The 22,541-nt window shown below is 44.7% G+C and overlaps 2 protein-coding genes across 4 annotated transcripts in view; one reads left to right on the top strand and one right to left on the bottom strand.

The window, feature by feature from the left end:
• The window catches only part of SYN3 (synapsin III), a 247,764-nt gene extending 225,287 nt beyond the window's left edge, over positions 1–22,477 (top strand). Inside the window, exons 8-14 of the mRNA XM_073567487.1 lie at positions 8,458–8,600; positions 13,718–13,792; positions 14,873–14,975; positions 16,394–16,528; positions 16,764–16,872; positions 18,005–18,305; positions 19,380–22,477. Coding sequence (XP_073423588.1) covers positions 8,458–8,600; positions 13,718–13,792; positions 14,873–14,975; positions 16,394–16,528; positions 16,764–16,872; positions 18,005–18,305; positions 19,380–19,512 — 999 coding nt within the window. The 3' untranslated portion in view covers positions 19,513–22,477. The remainder of the gene's footprint in view (positions 1–8,457; positions 8,601–13,717; positions 13,793–14,872; positions 14,976–16,393; positions 16,529–16,763; positions 16,873–18,004; positions 18,306–19,379) is intronic.
• LOC141083301 (uncharacterized) lies at positions 115–13,599 on the bottom strand. Of its 3 annotated transcripts, none has more exons than XM_073567481.1 (3): positions 13,015–13,599; positions 11,360–11,441; positions 115–4,403 (listed from the first exon to the last, which is right to left on the bottom strand). In XM_073567481.1, the coding sequence occupies exon 3, from the start codon at positions 3,541–3,543 to the stop codon at positions 1,012–1,014; it is 2,532 nt and encodes an 843-aa protein (XP_073423582.1). In that variant the 5' UTR covers positions 3,544–4,403; positions 11,360–11,441; positions 13,015–13,599; the 3' UTR covers positions 115–1,011. The 3 variants fall into 3 exon arrangements, with proteins under 3 accessions (XP_073423582.1, XP_073423583.1, XP_073423584.1); XM_073567482.1 differs by having other exon boundaries at positions 11,360–11,437; XM_073567483.1 differs by lacking the exons at positions 11,360–11,441; positions 13,015–13,599 and adding an exon at positions 7,850–7,937.
• Positions 22,478–22,541: the final 64 nt, after the last annotated feature.

The raw sequence follows: 22,541 nt of genomic DNA, 5'->3' as shown, positions 1-22,541 counted from the left end.
TACGACACTGATAGTACTGGAGGATGATACTCACACACAACAGCAAGGATTTGAAAGACCATTATAATCCCTCATTACCAATGACGCAAGCACCATGAATATCAGGCAGCTACATTATTATTATTATTATTATTATTATTATTATTATTATTATTTATTGTTATAGCGCCATTTATTCCATGGCGCTTTACATGTAAGGAGGGGTATACATAAAAACAAGTACAATAATCTTAAACAATACAAGTCATAACTGGTACAGGAGGAGAGAGGACCCTGCCCGCGAGGGCTCACAATCTACAAGGGATGGGTGATAATACAGTAGGCGAGGGTAGAGCTGGTCGTGCAGCGGTTTGGTCGATCGGTGGTTACTGCAGGTTGTAGGCTTGTCGGAAGAGGTGGGTCTTCAGGCTCTTTTTGAAGGTTTCGATGGTAGGTGAGAGTCTGATATGTTGTGGTAGAGAGTTCCAGAGTAGGGGTGATGCGCGAGAGAAATCTTGTATGCGATTGTGGGAAGAGGAGATAAGAGGGGAGTAGAGAAGGAGATCTTGTGAGGATCGGAGGTTGCGTGCAGGAAAGTACCGGGAGACGAGGTCACAGATGTATGGAGGAGACAAGTTGTGGATGGCTTTGTATGTCATGGTTAGGGTTTTGTAATGGAGTCTCTGGGCAATTGGGAGCCAGTGAAGGGATTGACAGAGGGGAGAAGCTGGGGAATAGCGGGGGGACAGGTGGATTAGTCGGGCAGCAGAGTTTAGAATAGATTGGAGGGGTGCGAGAGTGTTTGAGGGGAGGCCACAGAGCACGAGGTTGCAGTAGTCAAGGCGAGAGATGATGAGGGCATGGACTAGGGTTTTTGCAGATTCTTGGGTGAGGAATGAACGGATGCGTGAAATATTTTTGAGTTGAAGTCGGCATGAAGTGGAAAGGGTTTGGATATGTGGTTTGAAGGAGAGATCAGCATCAAGGATTACTCCGAGGCAGCGAGCTTGTGGGACTGGGGAGAGTGGGCAGTCATTTACTGTAATTGATAGGTTCGTAGGGGGGGGTCACGTGAGATGGGGGAAAGATGATGAATTCTGTTTTGTCCATGTTGAGTTTCAGATATCTAGCGGAGAAGAAGGATGAAATAGTGGACAGACATTGAGGGATTCTGGTTAGTAGGGAGGTGATATCTGGTCCAGAGATGTAGATCTGTGTGTCATCAGCATAAAGATGATACTGAAAGCCATGAGATTCTATGAGCTGTCCCAGGCCAAAGGTGTAAATAGAGAACAGCAGGGGCCCAAGGACTGAACCTTGTGGGACTCCGACAGATAGGGGGCGAGGTGAGGAGGTGGTGTGTGAGTGGGAGACGCTAAATGTCCGGTCTGTTAGGTATGATGAGATCCAGGAGAGGGCCAAGTCTGTGATGCCGAGGGATGAGAGGGTCTGTAATAATAGGGAATGGTCCACTGTGTCAAAGGCAGCCGACAGGTCCAGGAGGAGGAGGACAGAGTAGTGTCGCTTGCTCTTGGCAGTTAAGAGGTCATTGGTGACCTTAGTAAGGGCAGTTTCAGTGGAGTGGTGTGACCGGAAGCCAGATTGTAAGCGGTCAAAGAGGGAGCAAGAAGAGAGATGGGAGGACAGTTCAAGGTAGACGTGTTGTTCCAGTAGCTTGGAGGCGTATGGGAGAAGTGATATAGGGCGATAGCTAGATACAGAGGATGGGTCAAGAGAGGGCTTTTTGAGGATAGGTGTGATGGAGGCATGTTTAAAGCTTGAGGGGAAAACACCAGTTGTTAGTGATAGGTTGAAGAGATGGGTTAGGGTTGGGATGAAGACTGTGGTGAGGTTTGGGATGAAGTGGGATGGGATCGGGTCGAGTACACAGGTGGTGAGATGTGATCTTGAGAGTAGAGTGGAGAGTCGATCTTCTGTAATGGTGGAGAAGTTGGTTTTGAAGGTGGAGGGCTGGGAAGTCGGGAGGAAGGGCTCTGGGGGTTGTTGACCAAAACTGTCCCTGATGTTATCAATTTTCTGCTTGAAAAATGAGGCAAAGTCTTCAGCTGAGATGAGTGGGGAGGGAGGAGGTGCTGGGGGGCGGAGGAGAGAATTGAAGGTGTTGAATAACTGTTTAGGGTTGTGAGACAGGGAGGATGTGAGAGATGAGAAGTAGGTTTGTTTAGCTGTGGCGAGTGTGGTCTTGAAAGTAGTGAGGGACTGTTTGAATGCGATGAAGTGCTCGTTGGAGTGGGATCTTTTCCATCTGCGCTCAGCAGCCCTGGAAGCTCGCCTCAGCTCTTTGGTCAGGCTGGTGTGCCAGGGCTGTCTGTTGATTTTGCGAGTTTTGGTATGTGTAAGTGGGGCAGCGGATTCCAAAGCTACAGCTATTGTGGTGTTATATAGAGCGGCAGCGTCATCCGCATTGTGTAAGGAACTTATATCTGTAAGAGGGAGGAGGGATTCAGAGAATGAGTGTAGGTCAAGGTGTTTAAGATTCCTGCGAGGGTGTGAAAGTTTGTGGGGTGGGGATTGTAGACATGGAGTGAAGAGGGAAGAGAATGTGAGCAGGTTGTGGCCAGAGAGAGGAAGAGGTGAGTTAGAGAGGTTAGATAGGGAGCAGAGGCGGGTGAAGATGAGGTCCAGTGTGTGGCCATCTTTGTGGGTGGCTGTAGAAGACCATTGAGTGATGCCGAAGGAGGAAGTGAGAGATAGAAGTTTAGTGGCAGCTGAGAGGGAAGTGTCAATGGGGATGTTGAAGTCGCCCATGATGATGGTAGGGATGTCCGCGGAAAGGAAATGAAGTAACCAGGTGGTGAAGTGGTCAAAGAAGGTGGTGGCTGGCCCTGGGGGGCGGTAGATGACAGCCAGTTGGAGGTTGGAGGGGGAGTAGATGCGCACAGAGTGCACCTCAAAGGAAGGGAGGGTAACAGAGGGTGGCAGTGGGATTGGGGTGAAGGAGCAGGTATCTGACAGGAGAAAACCAACTCCTCCACCATGTTTGCTGCTGGGGCGGGGGGTGTGAGAAAGGTGGAAGCCGCCATACGAAAGTGCAGCAGGAGAGGCTGTGTCAGAAGGGGTGAGCCAGGTTTCGGTGATGGCGAGGAAGGAGAGTTTGGTAGTAACAAAAAGATCATGGATGTAGGAAAGCTTGTTGCAGACAGAGCGAGCGTTCCACAGAGCTCCTGTTAGTGGGACTGGGGAAGCGGGGGCTGGGTGAATGGGTATAAGGTTGGAGAGGTTACGGAAGGTTGTGATAGAGTGTGGATGGGAGGTAGAAATGACTGTGGGAATGTGGTGAGGAGGACCAGGATTTGGAGAGATATCACCAGCAGTGAGAAGGAGCAGAGAAAGTGTTAGCAGGTGGGAGCAGGAGAGGGCATGAGGGGGCTGTCTGTGTTTGGAGACAGAGCAATGTATGTTAAGGAACAGTTTTGAGGCGGAGGTGAGGTGGATGGGGAGGATTGAAGAAGAGATGAACAGTTCCTTACTAGGAGTAGGGATTAGGGGAATTAGCAGAAAGTGAAGGATTATTGGGTTGAAAGTGAAAACAAACAGAAACATTGTTTACAGTGACTGTGTCCAGTTACCTTCAGTTCCCTTCTGGTTCAATTCTGGTTTTAATTCTTAAATTAATCTTCACACTTCTAGCACACACTTATAGCAATCACAATGCAGACTGAAGTCTATGCAGACTTGTGCTCTGCAATATATGTACAACTAAGTGCAGTCAGGTGTGAAGCAGAGAGGAGTGGTCTCTGCTCTTCTTGGTCAGACAATTAAGAGTGGACCAGATGCATATGATCAAGCCAGAGTAAACAAGGTCATAAATAACACTGGGGTAAGCTGGGGTTAGCTGAAAGGCATAGCATGTGAATGCTAGGTGCAGAGGCAAGTCTATGTGCAAAGCTGGGTGATGCACTGTGTGTCCTTCATAGACAGACAGCAGGAGAGCAGGAGAGCTGGGTGGATGGACATACCATGTGAATGCTAGGTGCAGAGGCAAGTCTATGTGCAAAGCTGGGTGATGCACTGTGTGTCCTTCATAGACAGACAGCAGGAGAGCAGGAGAGCTGGGTGGATGGACATACCATGTGAATGCTAGGTGCAGAGGCAAGTCTATGTGCAAAGCTGGGTGATGCACTGTGTGTCCTTCATAGACAGACAGCAGGAGAGCAGGAGAGCTGGGTGGATGGACATACCATGTGAATGCTAGGTGCAGAGGCAAGTCTATGTGCAAAGCTGGGTGATGCACTGTGTGTCCTTCATAGACAGACAGCAGGAGAGCAGGAGAGCTTGGTGGATGGACATACCATGTGAATGCTAGGTGCAGAGGCAAGTCTATGTGCAAAGCTGGGTGATGCACTGTGTGTCCTTCATAGACAGACAGCAGGAGAGCAGGAGAGCTGGGTGGATGGACATACCTGTCGGAAGAATAGAGATGCTTGTTAGAGTGCGATGGTGGCAGGTAGCAGGGCACAGTCTGTATACATCCTTCTGGTTTTAATTCTTAAATTAATCTTCACACTTCTAGCACACACTTATAGCAATCACAATGCAGACGTGATTGCCAAAGCTACATGGTGCAATCTTGTTCTTATGGTGTGTATCTTTCTGGCAACAGAAAAGCAGCAGCATTTTAAATGCAGCTCTGGATGTGAGCATAAGACAATAGGCTATATGTAGATTATTATAGATGACAATATCTGTGCAGTGTCCTAGCTGACCTGAGCTTGTAGCCACCATTGCTGACATTACATTACTCCCAAAAATGCCAACTCTGACTGCAGTGCATGGTAGATCCCGCATCCCCACCACCCTACCCCACAGCTCCTTAGAAACTTGTCTTCTCCTTCAGGAAGTGATCGACAGGATATGTAACTTATTTAATCACTTGACATCTCTTGGCTCTGATAAATAGGCTCAAATGACAGGGATGGATGGAAGCAGAATATGTAGCTAGAGGGCAGTTACATATAGGAACATCAGGGTTATATTTGCAATCATGTATCTTGCAGCAGGAAAACAGTTAACCACAGGAATAGCAGAGACATACTTGAAATCACATTAAGGGTCCAAAGCTTTGTTCCCAAAATGTGTTGCCACTTTGATGATTTTAAAGGTGAGGGGCTAATGTTAATGTTCAGCTTCTTCTGGCACCTGTTATGGGGGTCAATTTTTGGTGGGCTGAGCAGGATTCCATTAAGGTCCCAAAATGTCTTGGTTTCCACATACTGTCTGTCAGTCTATGTTTAGGACACAGTAAAGCTATAAAAGATTTTCAGTGAGCCGGACAGGTACCCATTGCGGTTCCAAACGCCCTCGTTTACCAGATTCTGTTTCCGCTTTGATATTAGAAGGAAAGGGTGCTATGCGACAGTTATATATGTTCTTGCCTCTTATGGGTATAAAGTAGTGCCTAGGGTATCTAATTTTAGATGGGCTACACAGATTCCCAATGGGAAAACAGTAGGGTTTAGGGGATCTAATTTTAGGTGGGCTAGACAGGTTCCCATTGAAGTTCCAAAATGTATTGGTTCTCAATACAATAGTTGTTTGATGTGTCTAAAGAAAAGAGGTCTATGTGACTACCTCCCCCCCAAAAAAAAAAACTGAGCTGTATTTACCATAATTGTAGTTAGTAGCCAGAATAGTAGCCCACCCTCTCCTCCCATGGCTCTTAAGAAAAATGTCTTCTTCTTCAGGCGCTGATATACAAGATATGGGACCTTTTTAATCACATGACCTCTTTTGGTCCCGTTGACTGGCTATAAGAATTCAAAAACATTTTAAGGAGGCGGACAAGTCTCCATTAAGGTTCCAAAATGTATCTGTTACAAGATTCTTTTTCCACTTTTATACTTTAAAAGGGAGGGGCCCATGAGACAATCAAGTTACTTCATGCTATATGGAAATAAGACCTCCAAGTGGGTCTATGTTTTAGGAATTATTACAACTGTGAAACAAATCTACTGAGATGGACAGATTCCATTTAAGGCTCCAACACTGTTCAGTTTCCAGATTCTTTTTCTGCTTTCATAATTTTAAAGGGCAGGGGGCTATGTGACAGGTAAGCTACATCCTAGAGGTACAATACCTATGATCATAGGGCATCTAAGCTATAAAACATTTTGAGTGGGCCGTACATATTCCTATTAAGGTTCCAAAATGTATGTTGTCAGATTCTTTTTCCACTTTCATATTTTTAAAGGAGGTGGACCTATGTGACAGGTAAACTACTTCCTAGGGGCCCTTCAAAGCAACGAAGTGGAAAAAGTTTCTGGGAATGGAGACATTATGGAACTGCGATGGGAACCTGTCCGACTCAAGGAAAATGTTATGCTATATATATATATATATATATATATATATATATATATATATATATATATATATATATATATATACACAGTGGCACGTAAACAATTTTGGCACCCCTGGTCAAAATAACTGTTATTGTTAACAGTTAAGCAAGTTAAAGATGACATGTTTCCTTTGTATTTTAGGCAAATATATATATATTTATATATAGTCATTTTTTACATTTTAAAAATTACGAAAAGGAAAATGAGCCGATGCTAAAGTTTGAGCACCCTTGGAGATTTGTGTGCTTAGATAACTTTGACCAAGGTTTCAGACCTTAATTAGCCTGTTTGGGTTATGGCTTGTTCACTATCATCATTAGCAAATTCCAGGGGATTCAAATTTCCAGATTTATAAAACCCAGGCTCCTCTAGCTTTGTACCTTTGTACCCAAAACTAGCAGTCTTGGGTTCCTCTAAGCAGCTGGCTGCCTATCGCTCTGAAAATGAAAATGGTGAAGGCCCACAAAGCAGGAGAAGACTATAAAACTATAGCAAAGCATCTTCACGTTGTCCTTGCTTCAGTTTGAAATGTGATTAAGAAATGGCAGTTACCAGGAAGAGTGGAGGTCAGAATAAGGTCTGGAAGACCAGGCAAAATTTCAGTGAGAGCTGCTTGTAGGATTGCTAGAGGTAAATCAGAACCCCCCCCCTTGACCTTCAGGAAGATATAGCTGACACTGGATTTGTGGTACGTTGTTCTACTGTTCAGAGACACCTGCACATATATGACCATCATGAAAGAGTCATCAGAAGAAAACCCTCTTGCGTCCTCACCATAAAATTCAGCATCAGAAGTATGCAAAAGAACATCTAAACAAGCCTGATGAATTTTAGAAACAAGTCCTGTGGACCGATGAGGTTAAAATAGAAATCTTTAGCCACAGTGATAACAGGTATGTATGGAGAAAATAGGGCACAGAATTTCAGGAAAAGAACATCCCGCCAACCATTAAGCAAGGTGGAGATCAATCATACTTTGGGGTTGTGTTGCAGCGATCAGCATGGGGAACATTTCACTAGTGGAGGGAAGAATGGATTCAAATTCTTGATGCAAGCATCGGTAAAAAAAAATAACTGTAGGTGAAAAGAGGATGGCTTCTATAAATGGATAATGATCCTAAACACAAGTCAGAATCCAAATAGTCAACTTCAAAAAGGCACAAGCTGAAGGTTTTACAATGGCCCTCACAGTCACCTAATCTGAACGTTGTTGAAAATCTGTGACCAGACCTCAAAATAGCAGAGGATGGAAGACGACCCGGGAATCCCACAGAACTGGAGGAATCCTCCAAGGAAGAATTTATGAAAATCCCTCAAACAAGAATTGAAAGACTCATGTCTGGCTGCAAAAAGCAATTACAAGCTGTGATACTTTGAAAAGGGGGCTCTACTAGGTACTAACCGTGAAAACCAAAAGCAAAACACATGTGTTCATATGCAATTACATTTTGCATGCACATTCATTTACTTTTTCTGCTCAGACCCAGTTTCTCATAGGTACTAACCGTGCAGGGTCCAAACTTTAGCATCCGCCCATTTTCCTTTTTGTAATTTTTAAACTGTAAAAGGTGAAAATATTTTTTTCTTTTGCCTAAAATACAAATGAAATGTGTCATCTGTAACTTCAGACATTTTAGTGATCATTTCATCATCAACTGCTTAACTGTTCACAATAACAGTAATTTTGACCAGGGGTGCACACACTTTTACCTGCCACTGTATTTATATAGGGCATAATTTTCCTTGGGTCAGACAGGTTCCCATCGCGGTTCCAAAACGTCTCTGTTCCCAGATTCTTTTTCCGCTTCGATGTTTTCATAAACTCCTTAAAGAGACTGACTCTCTATGCTGCGTGCTCCTCGTGCCTCTCACCCATCTGTCTATGGCGCCCAAATAAATCACTCCAGTAACATAAAAATCTTAATTTCTGTCAAACTTGCACATTTGGAAACCGCACAGTTTGGGCGATGACTCACGTAGAGCTAATAATTGCAGCACGTGGTCGGGAATGTGCACCACGTGGCGGTGGAAGGGTTGCTCTCGCTTGACTGGATTATTGGAAGTTTTTCAATACCTTTCATGTGGTTTGAGATGATTCCATTATTTTTTTTAGATAAAGGTGGAAAACCAATATGACTTCCAGGATATGTCCAGCATCGTGGCCATGGCAAAAACCTACGTGACCACTGAGCCATTTGTAGACTCCAAATACGACATCCGCATCCAGAAGATCGGGAATAACTACAAGGCTTATATGTGAGTGTGACTCACCTGCACCGTGTCGCTGCCTCCTCGCATCGTGTTGTGAACTCCCCTGCATCATGTCATGGCCTCCCCTGCATCGTGTCATGGCCTCCCCGGAATCGTGTCACTACCTCCCCTGCATCGTGTCATGGCCTCCCTTGCATCGTGTTGCGGCCTCCCCTGCATCGTGTTGCGGCCTCCCCAGAATCGTGACGTGGTCTCCCCTGCATCATGTTGTGGCCTCCCCTGCATCATGTCATGGCCTCCCCTGCATCGTGTTGCGGCCTCCCCTGCATCGTGTTGCGGCCTCCCCTGCATCGTGTTGCGGCCTCCCCTGCATCATGTTGTGGCCTCCCCTGCATCATGTCATGGCCTCCCCTGCATCGTGTTGCGGCCTCCCCTGCATCGTGACGCGGCCTTTCCTGCACTTCTCCATGTTCTCTGTGTTACATCTGTCAGGGTCCGAAATAGGGCAGCTAAAGCCAATCAATTCCTCATATGTGGGACGTCTGCAGTAAAGGGTTAAGTCCACAGTGTCGGTGTTTGATGAGTTCACTGCAGGTTCCTGGATGCAAAGTTTATTTAGTTAATGTATCTGCTGCGTCAGAGACCCAGTCCTGGGGTCCTTGCCCTGTCTACACAGATGGAATTACTGGAAGAAGAGCTGATGTCAGAGACCGCCGTCCCAAAGACACCAAACATGTGGTGACTGCGGAGAAAGTGATGGGGGATCCCCAGGAAGTGAAGGGAGGACCCCAATGACTCACAGGGAGGAAGATTGTATAAGGATAATGTACATACACTCAGTACAGGACGTGATCACCTGGGCCAGCAGTGCAAGGCCTCTGTACCCTAATAATCCACCACACTGGTACCTCCTGTATTATACCCCAGAGCTGCACTCACTGTTCTGCTGGTGCAGTCACTGTGTACATACATGACATTACTGATCCTGAGTTACCTCCTGTATTATACCCCAGAGCTGCACTCACTATTCTGCTGGTGCAGTCACTGTGTACATACATTACATTACTGATCCTGAGTTACCTCCTGTATTATACTACAGAGCTGCACTCACTATTCTGCTTGTGCATTCACTGTGTACATACATTACTGATCCTGAGTTATATCCTGTATTGTACTCCAGAGCTGCATTCACTATTCTGCTAGTGCAGTCACTGTGTACATACATTACATTACTGATCCTGAGTTACATCCTGCATTATACTCCAGAGCTGCACTCACTATCCTGCTTGTGCAGTCACTGTGTACATACATTACTGATCCTGAGTTATATCCTGTATTGTACTCCAGAGCTGCACTCACTATTCTGCTAGTGCAGTCACTGTGTACATACATTACATTACTGATCCTGAGTTACATCCTGCATTATACTCCAGAGCTGCACTCACTATCCTGCTGGTGCAGTCACTGTGTACATACATTACATTACTGATCCTGAGTTACATCCTGCATTATACTCCAGAGCTGCACTCACTATCCTGCTGGTGCAGTCACTGTGTACATACATTACATTACTGATCCTGAGTTACATCCTGTATTATACTCCAGAGCTTCACTCACTGTTCTGCTGGTGCAGTCACTATGTACATACATTACTGATCCTGAGTTATATCCTGTATTATACTCCAGAGCTGCACTCACTATTCTGCTTGTGCAGTCACTGTGTACATACATTACTGATCCTGAGTTATATCCTGTATTGTACTCCAGAGCTGCACTCACTATTCTGCTAGTGCAGTCACTGTGTACATACATTACATTACTGATCCTGAGTTACATCCTGCATTATACTCCAGAGCTGCACTCACTATCCTGCTGGTGCAGTCACTGTGTACATACATTACATTACTGATCCTGAGTTACATCCTGCATTATACTCCAGAGCTGCACTCACTATCCTGCTGGTGCAGTCACTGTGTACATACATTACATTACTGATCCTGAGTTACATCCTGTATTATACTCCAGAGCTGCACTCACTGTTCTGCTGGTGCAGTCACTATGTACATACATTACTGATCCTGAGTTATATCCTGTATTATACCCTAGAGCTGCACTCACTATTCTGCTGGTGCAGTCACTATGTACACACATTACATTACTGATCCTGAGTTACATCCTGTATTATACTCCAGAGCTGCACTCACTATTCTGCTGGTGCAGTCACTGTGTACATACATTACTGATCCTGAGTTATATCCTGTATTATACTCCAGAGCTGCACTCACTGTTCTGCTGGTGCAGTCACTATGTACATACATTACTGATCCTGAGTTATATCCTGTATTATACTCCAGAGCTGCACTGACTATTCTGCTGGTGCAGTCACTATGTACATACATTACATTACTGATCCTGAGTTACATCCTGTATTATACTCCAGAGCTGCACTCGCTATTCTGCTGGTGCAGTCACTGTGTACATACATTACATTACTGATCCTGAGTTACATCCTGTATTATACTCCAGAGCTGCACTCACTATTCTGCTGGTGCAGTCACTATGTACATACATTACATTACTGATCCTGAGTTACATCCTGTATTATACTCCAGAGCTGCACTCACTATTCTGCTGGTGGAGTCACTGTGAACATACATTACATTACTGACCCTGAGCTACAGTATATTCATAATTCTGTTGGTTACTATTGGAAACAGCAAGGTTGTTGTTAGACACATCCCTTACAGTTTAGCTGTGCTCGTATTATATATATGGAAAGTATTCAGACCCCTTTACATTTTTACCTCTTTGTTTCATTGCAGCCATTTGGTAAATTCAAAAAAGTTCCTTTCTTCTCATTACTGTACACTCTGCTCCCCATCCTGACTGAGGAAAAACAGAAATGTAGAAATTTTTGCAAATTTATTAAAAAAGAAAAACTTAAATATCACATGGTCATAAGTATTCAGACCCTTTGCTCAGACACTCATATGGAAGTCACATGCTGTCCATTTCCTTGTGATCCTCCCTGAGTTGTTTCTACTCCTTCATTGGAGTCCAGCTGTGCTTAGTTAAACTGATAGGACTTGATTTGTACAGGCGCACACCTGTCTATATAAGACCTCACAGCTCACAGTGCATGTCAGACCAAATGAGAATCATGAGGCCAAAGGAACTGGCCAAGGAGCTCAGAGACAGGCTGTGGCAAGGCTCAGATCTGGCCAAGGTTACAGAAGAATTTCCGCAGTACTCAAGGTTCCTAAGAGCACAGTGGCCTCCATAATCCTTAAATGGAAGAAGTTTGGGACCACCAGAAGACTTCCTAGACCTGGCCGTCCAGCCACACTGAGCAATCGTGGGAGAAGAACCTTGGTGAGAGAGGTAAAGAAGAACCCCAAGATCACTGTGGCTGAGCTCCACAGATGCAGTAGGGAGATGGGAGAAAGTTCCACAAAGTCAACGATCACTGCAGCCCTCCACCAGTCGGGCCTTTATTTCTTCTGCACTGGTGTACCACACGGCCAATCCCTGATTGTAGGCTGGCTGTTTCATTTGGTATTTATGCACCTGTGCAGCTGCCATTTCACTTGGGTCCGCTGCACCCTGGATTAGTGCAGATGCATTTAGGCCTGTCTGGTTTGTATCTGAATTTTTTGGAAGTTTTTTCCTCTTTTTGAGGTTTTCATGTTAGAGTAGGACTGGCAAGTGTAAGGAACTTTATGGCAGAGTGGCCCGGCGGAATCCTCTCCTCAGTGCCAGACATATGAAAGCCCGCATAGAGTTTGCTAAAAAAACACATGAAGGACTCCCAGACTGGTCTGATGAGACAAAGATAGAACTTTTTGGTGATAATTCTAAGTGGTATGTGTGGAGAAAACCAGGCACTACTCATCACCTGCCCAATACAATCCCATCAGTGAAACATGGTGGAGGCAGCATCATGCTATGGGGGTGTTTTTCAGCTGCAGGGACAGGACGACTGGTTGCAATTAAAGGAAACATGAATGCGGCCAAGTACATAGATATCCTGGATGGAAACCTCTTCCAGAGTGCTCTGGACCTCAGACTTGGCCGAAGGTTCACCTTCCAACAAGACAATGACCCTAAGCACACAGCTAAAATAACAAAGGAGTGGCTTCAGAACAACTCTGTGACCATTCCTGACTGGCGCAGCCAGAGCCCTGACCTAAACTCAACTGAGCATCTCTGGAGAGACCTGAAAATGGCTGTCCACCAACATTCACCATCCAACCTGATGGAACCGGAGAGGATCTGCAAGGAAGAATGGCCGAGGATCCCCAAATCCAGGGGTGAGAACTTGTGGCATCATTCCCAAGAAGACTCATGGCTGTACTAGCTCAAAAGGCGCGTCTACTCATTACTGAGCAAAGGGGCTGAATACTTTTGTACCCACTGTACAGGGCTCGGTGTCAAGATTGCGATACTTGAATGCACTCACCTGAACAAGAAGAAAAGACTGCAGAATTCTGAATGCAGCTCTGGACGATATTCATAGCGTACACTTTACTCATTTTTGTGGATTCTTCACCCCCAATAAATACTGTGATCCCACAAAAATGTTCAGGCCCCCCGTTATGGACTGTGGTGTGTGCGGCGGGTGCTTCTCACTATCACTCTCATCATCCGCCTGCGCTCCGGTGACTCGTATGATTAATGGCTGCAGCCGGATGACCCCACATGATGCGGGTGCACAGGGCACAATGAAGCCATCACAGGCGGGCACGGGTCCTTGTGGGAGATCCGCACATCAGGAAGCGCAGGAGGACACGCACCCCGGGGGCACCGGGCTACGGAACAATACCGCGCTGTCTGCGAGGCCGGGACGTGGTCTGCGGCTTGAGCCAATAGCCACCGGCCCGATATAAAGCCGTAATGATGGGAACGTCAGCTGCGAGCCCCGGCTGCCTCCTGCCCTTTCATAGGAAGCGTGGAGAGAATAGCAACGAGCGCTGCGCCAGCGAGGGTTAACTCCGCCGCTCGCTGCAGGTGCACAGACCCATGAAAAGACCCCCGCACCGAGGAACCACCGCAGTCACTTGTACGCTGTCAATGAATGGAAACCTAAGTCTTTCTCACAGCTGAAGTTTGTCAAAAATGAGGTTTTATTTCTGTCCCTTTTATATATATTCTTATTTATTAAGGCGCACGTCTATTTCCGGGAACTGGAAGGCAAACACCGGCTCTGCCATGTTGGAGCAGATCGCGATGACTGACAGGTGAGGCGTTTACCACGAAGAGTTAAATGGTTAAATACTTGGTGCTTACAGCCACCACTAGGTGGAGCTTACTGAATTATGTGTATGTGTAGACAGCTCTCCCTAGTGGTGGCTGCAGACAGGATCTTATCATGTATCTCTGTATACAGGGAGCTCCCCCTAGTGGTGACTGCAGACAGGATCTTATCATGTATCTCTGTATACAGGGAGCTCCCCCTAGTGGTGACTGCAGACAGGATCTTATCATGTATCTCTGTATACAGGGAGCTCCCCCTAGTGGTGGCTGCAGACAGGATCTTATCATGTATCTCTGTATACAGGGAGCTCCCCCTAGTGGTGGCTGCAGACAGGATCTTATCATGTATCTCTGTATACAGGGAGCTGCCCCTAGTGGTGACTGCAGACAGGATCTTATCATGTATCTGTATACAGGGAGCTCCCCCTAGTGGTGGCTGCAGACAGGATCTTATCATGTATCTCTGTATACAGGGAGCTCCCCCTAGTGGTGACTGCAGACAGGATCTTATCATGTATCTCTGTATACAGAGAGCTCCCCCTAGTGGTGACTGCAGACAGGATCTTATCATGTATCTCTGTATACAGGGAGCTCCCCCTAGTGGTGACTGCAGACAGGATCTTATCATGTATCTCTGTATACAGGGAGCTCTCCCTAGTGGTGACTGCAGACAGGATCTTATCATGTATCACTGTATACAGGGAGCTCCCCCTAGTGGTGGCTGCAGACAGGATCTTATCATGTATCTCTGTATACGGGGAACTCCCCCTAGTAGTGACTGCAGACAGGATCTTATCATGTGTCTCTGTGTACAGGGAGCTCCCCCTAGTGGTGGCTACAGACAGGATCTTATCATGTGTCTCTGTATACAGGGTGCTCCCCCTAGTGGTGGCTGCAGACAGGATCTTATCGTGTGTCTCTGTATACAGGGTGCTCCCCCTAGTGGTGTATGCAGACAGATACAATACACCAATACAATGTCATTATGAGCTGAGGATTTGGAGCTTTGTATCAGTCCACTCCAGTAGAAATATACAGTGAATATTGTGCCTTTGTTGTTTCAGGTACCGGCTGTGGGCAGACTCCTGCGCTGAGATGTTTGGTGGTTTGGACATTTGCGCGGTGAAAGCCGTACACAGCAAAGACGACAAGGATTATATTATTGAGGTAACAGACGCCATAGTATAGTCACATATAAGTAGAAAGGATGAGGCATATAATATATCGCCATATAGAGCTAGATAGTACTGTAATATACAACCTTATAACACCTAAATAATATGCAGTATCCAAACTACTGGCATATAGTGCCCATATAATACTGCCATATACAGTCCACATATGCGCCATATAGTTTCCTATCTATACGCAAAACCAAATATTGTCCCTTCTATTAGGCCCTATAACACCACAACATAGATAATATCGGTCATATACTGGTCACATAATACCGCCATATATGCAGTATCTACACATAATACTCCCTGTGAAACCATGCGTAATACAGCCATATAATGCCAAGACAATATAGTGATAAGTAACCCACTGACCAGCAGCATATAAAGCCTAAATCAAATGAAGCTTCCAAATAATACCGCACTTTTCCTAGTAATATTTTATAACAAAGGAGCGAACAGCGCCACTCTTATCCATGTGGCCATGTTTGGAACTGCACATAATTTCCCTTTGAGGGCAGAACTGCTACAGCAGAGCCTTTTCTTAGTGCTCGATCACCTTCAGAAGTACCACAACGACCCGCAATCATACAGGGCCGAAGGGAAACCGTCAGCATGCAGAGGACACAGCTGTAAAATCTATCATCCTACTTCTACCCCTATTGCTGTTTTTGTTTTGTTTTTTTTACATAGAAAATCTGCATGAAAACTTTTTCTATCAACAAGCAGGGCAGCAGCTACTAATATGTGATTTTCATTAATAAATATTAATTATGGGTCATGTGGACGTCAATTTGCAGTTCTCAGAGGCCCAGAGACATTCTAAGGATACAAGATCTATCAACAGCAACTTGCTGACGGTTTCCAAGCATGTTTTTGTGAATTTTTAGTCTCAGATGATGTGATTTTTATAAATAAGTATTAATTATCGGTCGTGTGGACGTCAATTTACAGCTCTTAGAGCCCCAGAAATATTCTATTGATAAGAGATCTGTCAACAGCAACTTGCTGATGGTTTTCAAGCATGGTTTTCTTCTAATTTTTAGTCTCAGATTGTGATTTTTATAAATATTATCAGCCGTGTAGATGTCAATTCACATTTCTCAGAGACCCAGAAATATTCTAAGGAAAAGAGATCTGTCAACAGCAACTTGCTGACAGTTTCCAAACATGTTTTTTTTATTTTTTGGCTCAGATGATGTGATTTTTTTTTATAAATAAATATTAATTATGGGTCGTGTGAACGTCAATTCACATTTCTCAGAGACTCAGAAATATTCTAAGGAAAAGAGATCTGTCAACAGCAACTTGCTGACGGTTTCCAACATGTTTTTTTTTTTTCACTTTTGAGTCTCAGATGAGTGATAGGAGTAACGTTGTCGTTTTTTCCGTCTTTCTTCTGCTCTCCAGGTGATGGACAGTTCGATGCCGCTGATCGGAGAACACGTGGAGGAAGACCGACAGCTCGTGGCCGATCTGGTGGTGGCTAGAATGACGGAGCACGTCCTGATGAAATCTCCGGCAGCCCCGAGCCAGAGAAATCAGGTATAATCAGATCTCATCCTGACAACAGAAAGCAGGAAAGGTTGTCAGAGCTCAGCCTTAAAGGGGCGGTGTATTAAAGAAACCTGGACATTGCCCTCACATGAGGCCTGGTACCCGACACTGTGTGTATACCTCATTTTCAGGGCCAGTCTGGCCTTGTGCCACTCCAGAGAGAGAGTGCCCAGAAGGTGAAAAACAACAGTGACCATGAAAAACTCCATCTCTTCTCTCCCAGCCGCAACAGATGCAGCCGCAGGCGGTCAAACCACAGATGCAGCCCCAGCCGGGACCACCAGGAGCAGGGGGCGCTCCTCCTTCAGCTCAACCAAGACCTTCCCCACAAGGTAAACCTTGACAGGTCTACATAAGCCCAACGGATCTCCCCCACAAGGGGGCGATCTCTCTGCCGGAGTTCCCCTTTATCCCACCAACAAGGCAACATCAGGAATATGTTCTGGTACACGGGTGACATCTGCTGGTCATAGTAGGTAATGCGCTATAACGCGCATATATACAACATAGATTTAAATATTTAACATTTTAAAAATTACAAAAGGAAAATTCGGCCAATGCAAAAGTCTGTGCACCCTGCATGGTTAGTACCTAGTAGAGACCCCTTTTTGCCTGTATCATAGCGTGTTAACGCTTTTTGTAGCCAGACAAGAGTCTTTCACTTCCGGTTTGAGAGATTTTCCTCCATTCTTCCTTGGAGGATTCCTGGGTCGTCTTCCATCCTCTGCTATTTTGAGGTTCGGACACAGATTTTCAATGATGCTCAGATCAGGGGACTGTGAGGGCCATTGTAAAACATTCAGCTTGCGCCTTTTGAGGTCGTCTATTGTGGATTTTGCTGTGTGTTTAGGATCATCATCCATCAGTAGCAGCCATCCTCTTCCTCTTCTCACCTTCCGCTTTCTTACAGATGGTGTTATGTTTGCAGCAAGAATTTGTTATAATTTCATTTAATCCATTCTTCCCTCTACCAGTGAAATGTTCCCTGTGCCATTGGCTGCAACACAACCCCAAAGCATGATTGATCTCCACCATGCTGAATGGTTGGCAGGATGTTCTTTTTCTGAAACTCTGTTCCCTTTTTTCTCCACCTTTGATCATTGTGGCAAAAGATTTCTATTTTATGCTCATCGGTCCACAGGACTTGTTGCCAAAATGCATCAGACTTGTTTAGATGTTCTTTTGCATACTCCTGATGCTGAATTTTATGGTGAGGACGCAGGAGAGGTTTTCTTCTGATGACTCTAACAGTAATTTTGAACAGGGGTGCCCAAACTTTTACTTGCCACTTTATACTTTAGGTGAGAAGGACCCCAACACCGCTTCCCACCAGCAGAGGGTTTGTTACTATTGCATCTGGGCTGGAAAATCATCTGCGAGCTAACTGAATAAATTGAAAATAGGATTAAATTAGATTTATTTTCTACAGAATTTACCTAAATTATGATGTCTTTTTTTGTAAAGGTGGCGTTCGTCCAGCACAAGGAGCCCCTTCTTCAAAGACAGCAGCCCCTCAACAGCAAAGGCTTTCCCCACAGGGACAGCAGCCCACCCAGACTTCCCAGCCGAGCTCACCGCAGCCCCAGAGGTCTCCAAATTCTCCCCAGCTCCCAAGACCCGCGAGTGCAACTCCTCCAGGCCAGACACCCACTAAGTCTGCATCCCCCCAACAGCCAAGACCTCCAGCACAAGGGCAGGCACAGAACCAACAGGCTCCTCCTGGAGCAACAGCAAAGACCCAGCCAGCGCCACATCCGCACCTCAAGTGAGTCACGTGTGACCGATATATGCAGAACCTCCATAATACAGAGGGCAGCAGTAGTATTCTTGTACATAGGGGCAGTATTATAGTAGTTTTATTCTTGTACATAGGGGGCAGTATTATAGTAGTTATATTCTTGTACATAGGAGCAGTATTATAGTAGTTATATTCTTGTACATAGGGGCAGTATTATAGTAGTTATATTCTTGTACATAGGAGCAGTATTATAGTAGTTATATTCTTGTACATAGGGAGCAGTATTATAGTAGTTATATTCTTGTATATAGGGGCAGTATTATAGTAGTTATATTCTTGTACATAGGGGCAGTATTATAGTAGTTTTATTCTTGTACATAGGGGGCAGTATTATAGTAGTTATATTCTTGTACATAGGAGCAGTATTATAGTAGTTATATTCTTGTACATAGGGGCAGTATTATAGTAGTTATATTCTTGTACATAGGAGCAGTATTATAGTAGTTATATTCTTGTACATAGGGAGCAGTATTATAGTAGTTATATTCTTGTACATAGGAGCAGTATTATAGTAGTTATATTCTTGTACATAGGGGCAGTATTATAGTAGTTATATTCTTGTACATAGGGGGCAGTATTATAGTAGTTATATTCTTGTATATAGGGGCAGTATTATAGTAGTTATATTCTTGTACATAGGGAGCAGTATTATAGTAGTTATATTCTTGTACATAGGAGCAGTATTATAGTAGTTATATTCTTGTACATAGGGAGCAGTATTATAGTAGTTATATTCTTGTACATAGGGGGCAGTATTATAGTAGTTATATTCTTGTATATAGGGGCAGTATTATAGTAGTTATATTCTTGTACATAGGGGCAGTATTATAGTAGTTATATTCTTGTACATAGGAGCAGTATTATAGTAATTATATTCTTGTACATAGGGAGCAGTATTATAGTAATTATATTCTTGTACATAGGGAGCAGTATTATAGTAGTTATATTCTTGTACATAGGGGGCAGTATTATAGTAGTTATATTCTTGTATATAGGGGCAGTATTATAGTTGTTATATGACTTTTTATGTTTATTTTGCAGTAAATCGCAGTCACTGACCAACAACTTTAATATCTCGGATCCATCCCAACGCAGCTCTGGAAATGCGGATGAAGCTAAAGCGGAAACAATTCGCAACCTGAGAAAATCATTTGCAAGCCTGTTCTCCGACTAATACATAGATATCATTGTCCTCGGTTGAGCTTTGCGATTCGTAAAGTCAGCCCAAACACATGAAAGTGTGGTCTTAGGCTAGTTTCACATTTGCGTTTAAAGCCGCAGCGGCGGCCTGCGCACGGCCGCCGCTAAGCCCCGCCCCCTGCTGTGCCTCCATCAGTAGCTCCGCCTACAAGCGCATGACGCTGCATGCGTCCCCTATCTTTAGCACTGGGGACGCAGGCCGTGCGCAGGTATGCGTTTGGCGGCGCATGCGTCCTTTTGACGCTGCGCCGAGCGCACCAGATTGCAACCTGTTGCGTTTGGCGCTGGTCGGCGCAGAGTCAAAAGGACGCATGCGCCACCAAACGCATACCTGCATCCCCAGTGCTAAAGATAGGGGACGCAGGACGCATGCAGCGTCATGCGCCCGTAGGCGGAGCTACTGGCGGAGGCACGGCAGGGGCGGGGCTTAGCGGCAGCCGTGCGCTGCGGCCTTAAACGCAAATGTGAAGCTAGCCTTACCATGACACCTTATTCTGTTGGATCATGCAGATGCTTCCACTCCTGTACTACCAGAAGTCCATCACGATAACGTCTGTATAGAATAATTCCCCAGCTGGTCATCTTTCTATCATCCCTCAATGGTTCCTCAACTTCTTGAATGTTTGTAACTAGTTGGAGTCAAAGCCTGAAACCTAGTAAAGATCTCTAAACTTGGTGGCGTCACCTCCGGTTTCCTTACCTTCCAGATCTCTCCTGTGGTGTTCCCTCATCTACACGGTTTACCCAGCATGACTATGTGTGCAGATATCTCGTACCTGTGGTGCTCAACCCTCATCCTCAGGAACCCAAAACCGATCAAGAACATGGAATATTCTGGAGAGACTGGCATTTAGCTTCATACTAGGGCTTTCTAGAACATGTAGCCCGTCTTATCTTGGCCTCTTACTGCAGTGAAGTCCAGAAAACCTTCGTATTCAACTTATTTTCCCAACTTCGGATCTCTGTAGTCCAAATATTAAGTGAAGCAGACCCTTACCAATGCTTGAGACTCGATCCTGTCTATGCTGCCATTGCCTGAGGTGATCAGGCATATCAACACTGCTGCACGGCGCAGTTAGAGCCATTCAAATCCATGATGCCACCATCAACCAACCCCATACTCATCAACCACTCAGAAAATCCTGGTCCCTCGCACCCTAACACTCAATAACTTATGCAAAAACTTGAAGCCATTCCAGTCATTGCGACTTTTTTTTTTTGAAGTCTTCCCACCCCGAAAAGTCCATAAAATTTCCTGGATAGCTTCTGATGGATTTTCTTTAGTGCATCCTCTAGTTCCATAAAAGTTGCGTCTTCCTATTCTAAACACAATAATAAGGCTGAATGGGTACACTTTTTGACTATACCAGCGATCCCGACAACGATATCAACTTGTCAGGATCGCTGGTGAGTCGCTATGTGATCGCTGGTGAGCCGGAAGGTGAGAATAACAATATTTTTTATTATTTTACAGCTGATAGCTGGTCTCCCGCCTGTCACACGCAACGATGCGTGCTGGCCAGCGGGTGATCAGCGACGAAAAAAAATGTCCAGAGGTTTCTTGCAGCGATACCGGCAGGGGGGCCGGTCGCTGATCGCTGTCACACAAAGCGATCTCGCTGGTGTGTCACAAAACTTGTGACTCAGCAGTGATCTCGCTATGTGTGACTGGGCCTTTACACATTACTCTGCCTTTGGTAACCAAAGATTTGAGTTGTGGTTGCACAATTTGAATATTGAGGAACAATAATGGGCTTGCGGCAAGTCAGACCCCATTACTGTACCCTAGACATTGGCCTTGCAATAATGTAGAGATTAGAAATGTATGATCAGTTTCATCATTTTGGCTAAAAAAAACAAATATAAAGTTATGTCTTAAGAATCTAGCTCACATACAGGATGCAACATTTCTCAGTTTAATCAGGTTTACAATTTATGCTTCCATCCTTTTGGGCCTCAAAGAGGTCTGATTTGCTTTATGTATGCCACAAATGCCATGGATCCAACTGTGTCCACACCAACAACACGTGAGATGAGTACGTTCTGTGCAGTTTGAATCTTCAGGTAAAGTACTCAATTGGCGTCAAGTCGGACCCCATTACTGTACCTTGACCTAAATTTGTGGATTATTGGTGCAGATTACAGGAATATAAATCAAGTCTTGGAATCTGAATTCTAGACAATTTATAAAAATGCGAAATTTCACGGTTTCATCAGGTTACGTCATCAATGCTTCCCATCCTTTGGGTCTTCAATATAGAGACCAATAATAGAGCCATATACAGTGAGTCGTTACCTCATGTCCTCAGAGAGATTTCCCACTTTTCACATCTTGGCATAAAGACCAACATGTAAATTATATAAAAAAAAAAAAAAAAAAAATGACAAAGCCCCCAAACCCATAGTAATGCACATATCAAGATGTTCTTTATCGGGATTTAGAGGCTTGCACCAAGAACTGGGTATTTGACATCATCTACTAGAATTGAGTTCATGCACCTGTGGAATTTACACTTATTTTCCTCATTCTCCAAATCACAACTTCATTTCAGTTCCTTTATAGAAGCTTGTCAAGGGTTATATAAACAAGAGTTTTCTTCCAGAAACAGCGCCCCACCTGTCTACAGGCTTTTAATGGCATTGCAGTCCAGCTTCATTTACCTCAATGGAGCTGAACTGAAAACAAGATAAAATCGATAAACAGGTACGGCAGCTATGTTTCACAAATCCTGGAAAGAGGAGGCAGAGCCGGACTCTGAACAAGTTATGAGCACCGAGAAGACGATTTTTGGGTAAATTGAAAAGGGCGGGGGTGGAGGATGATCGAAGATGTGGCCTTGGATTCCACTGTTTTACTCCAGGATCTTCCTGCTTTATTGTTTTGTGTATTTGTGTTTATTTAAGGATAGCGAAAATAATAAAATAAAAAGCCGCCTATATGGTTTTGTTTTTGTTTCAACAAATTTTGCATAAGTCAACAGTACAATATAATGCAGGGAAAAA

The sequence above is a fragment of the Dendrobates tinctorius genome, unplaced genomic scaffold (assembly GCF_039654945.1).
Source record: "Dendrobates tinctorius isolate UK_male_01 unplaced genomic scaffold, ASM3965494v1 ptg000020l, whole genome shotgun sequence".
NCBI lineage: Eukaryota > Metazoa > Chordata > Amphibia > Anura > Dendrobatidae > Dendrobates > Dendrobates tinctorius.
This window is presented reverse-complemented; position numbering and strand designations above follow the sequence as displayed.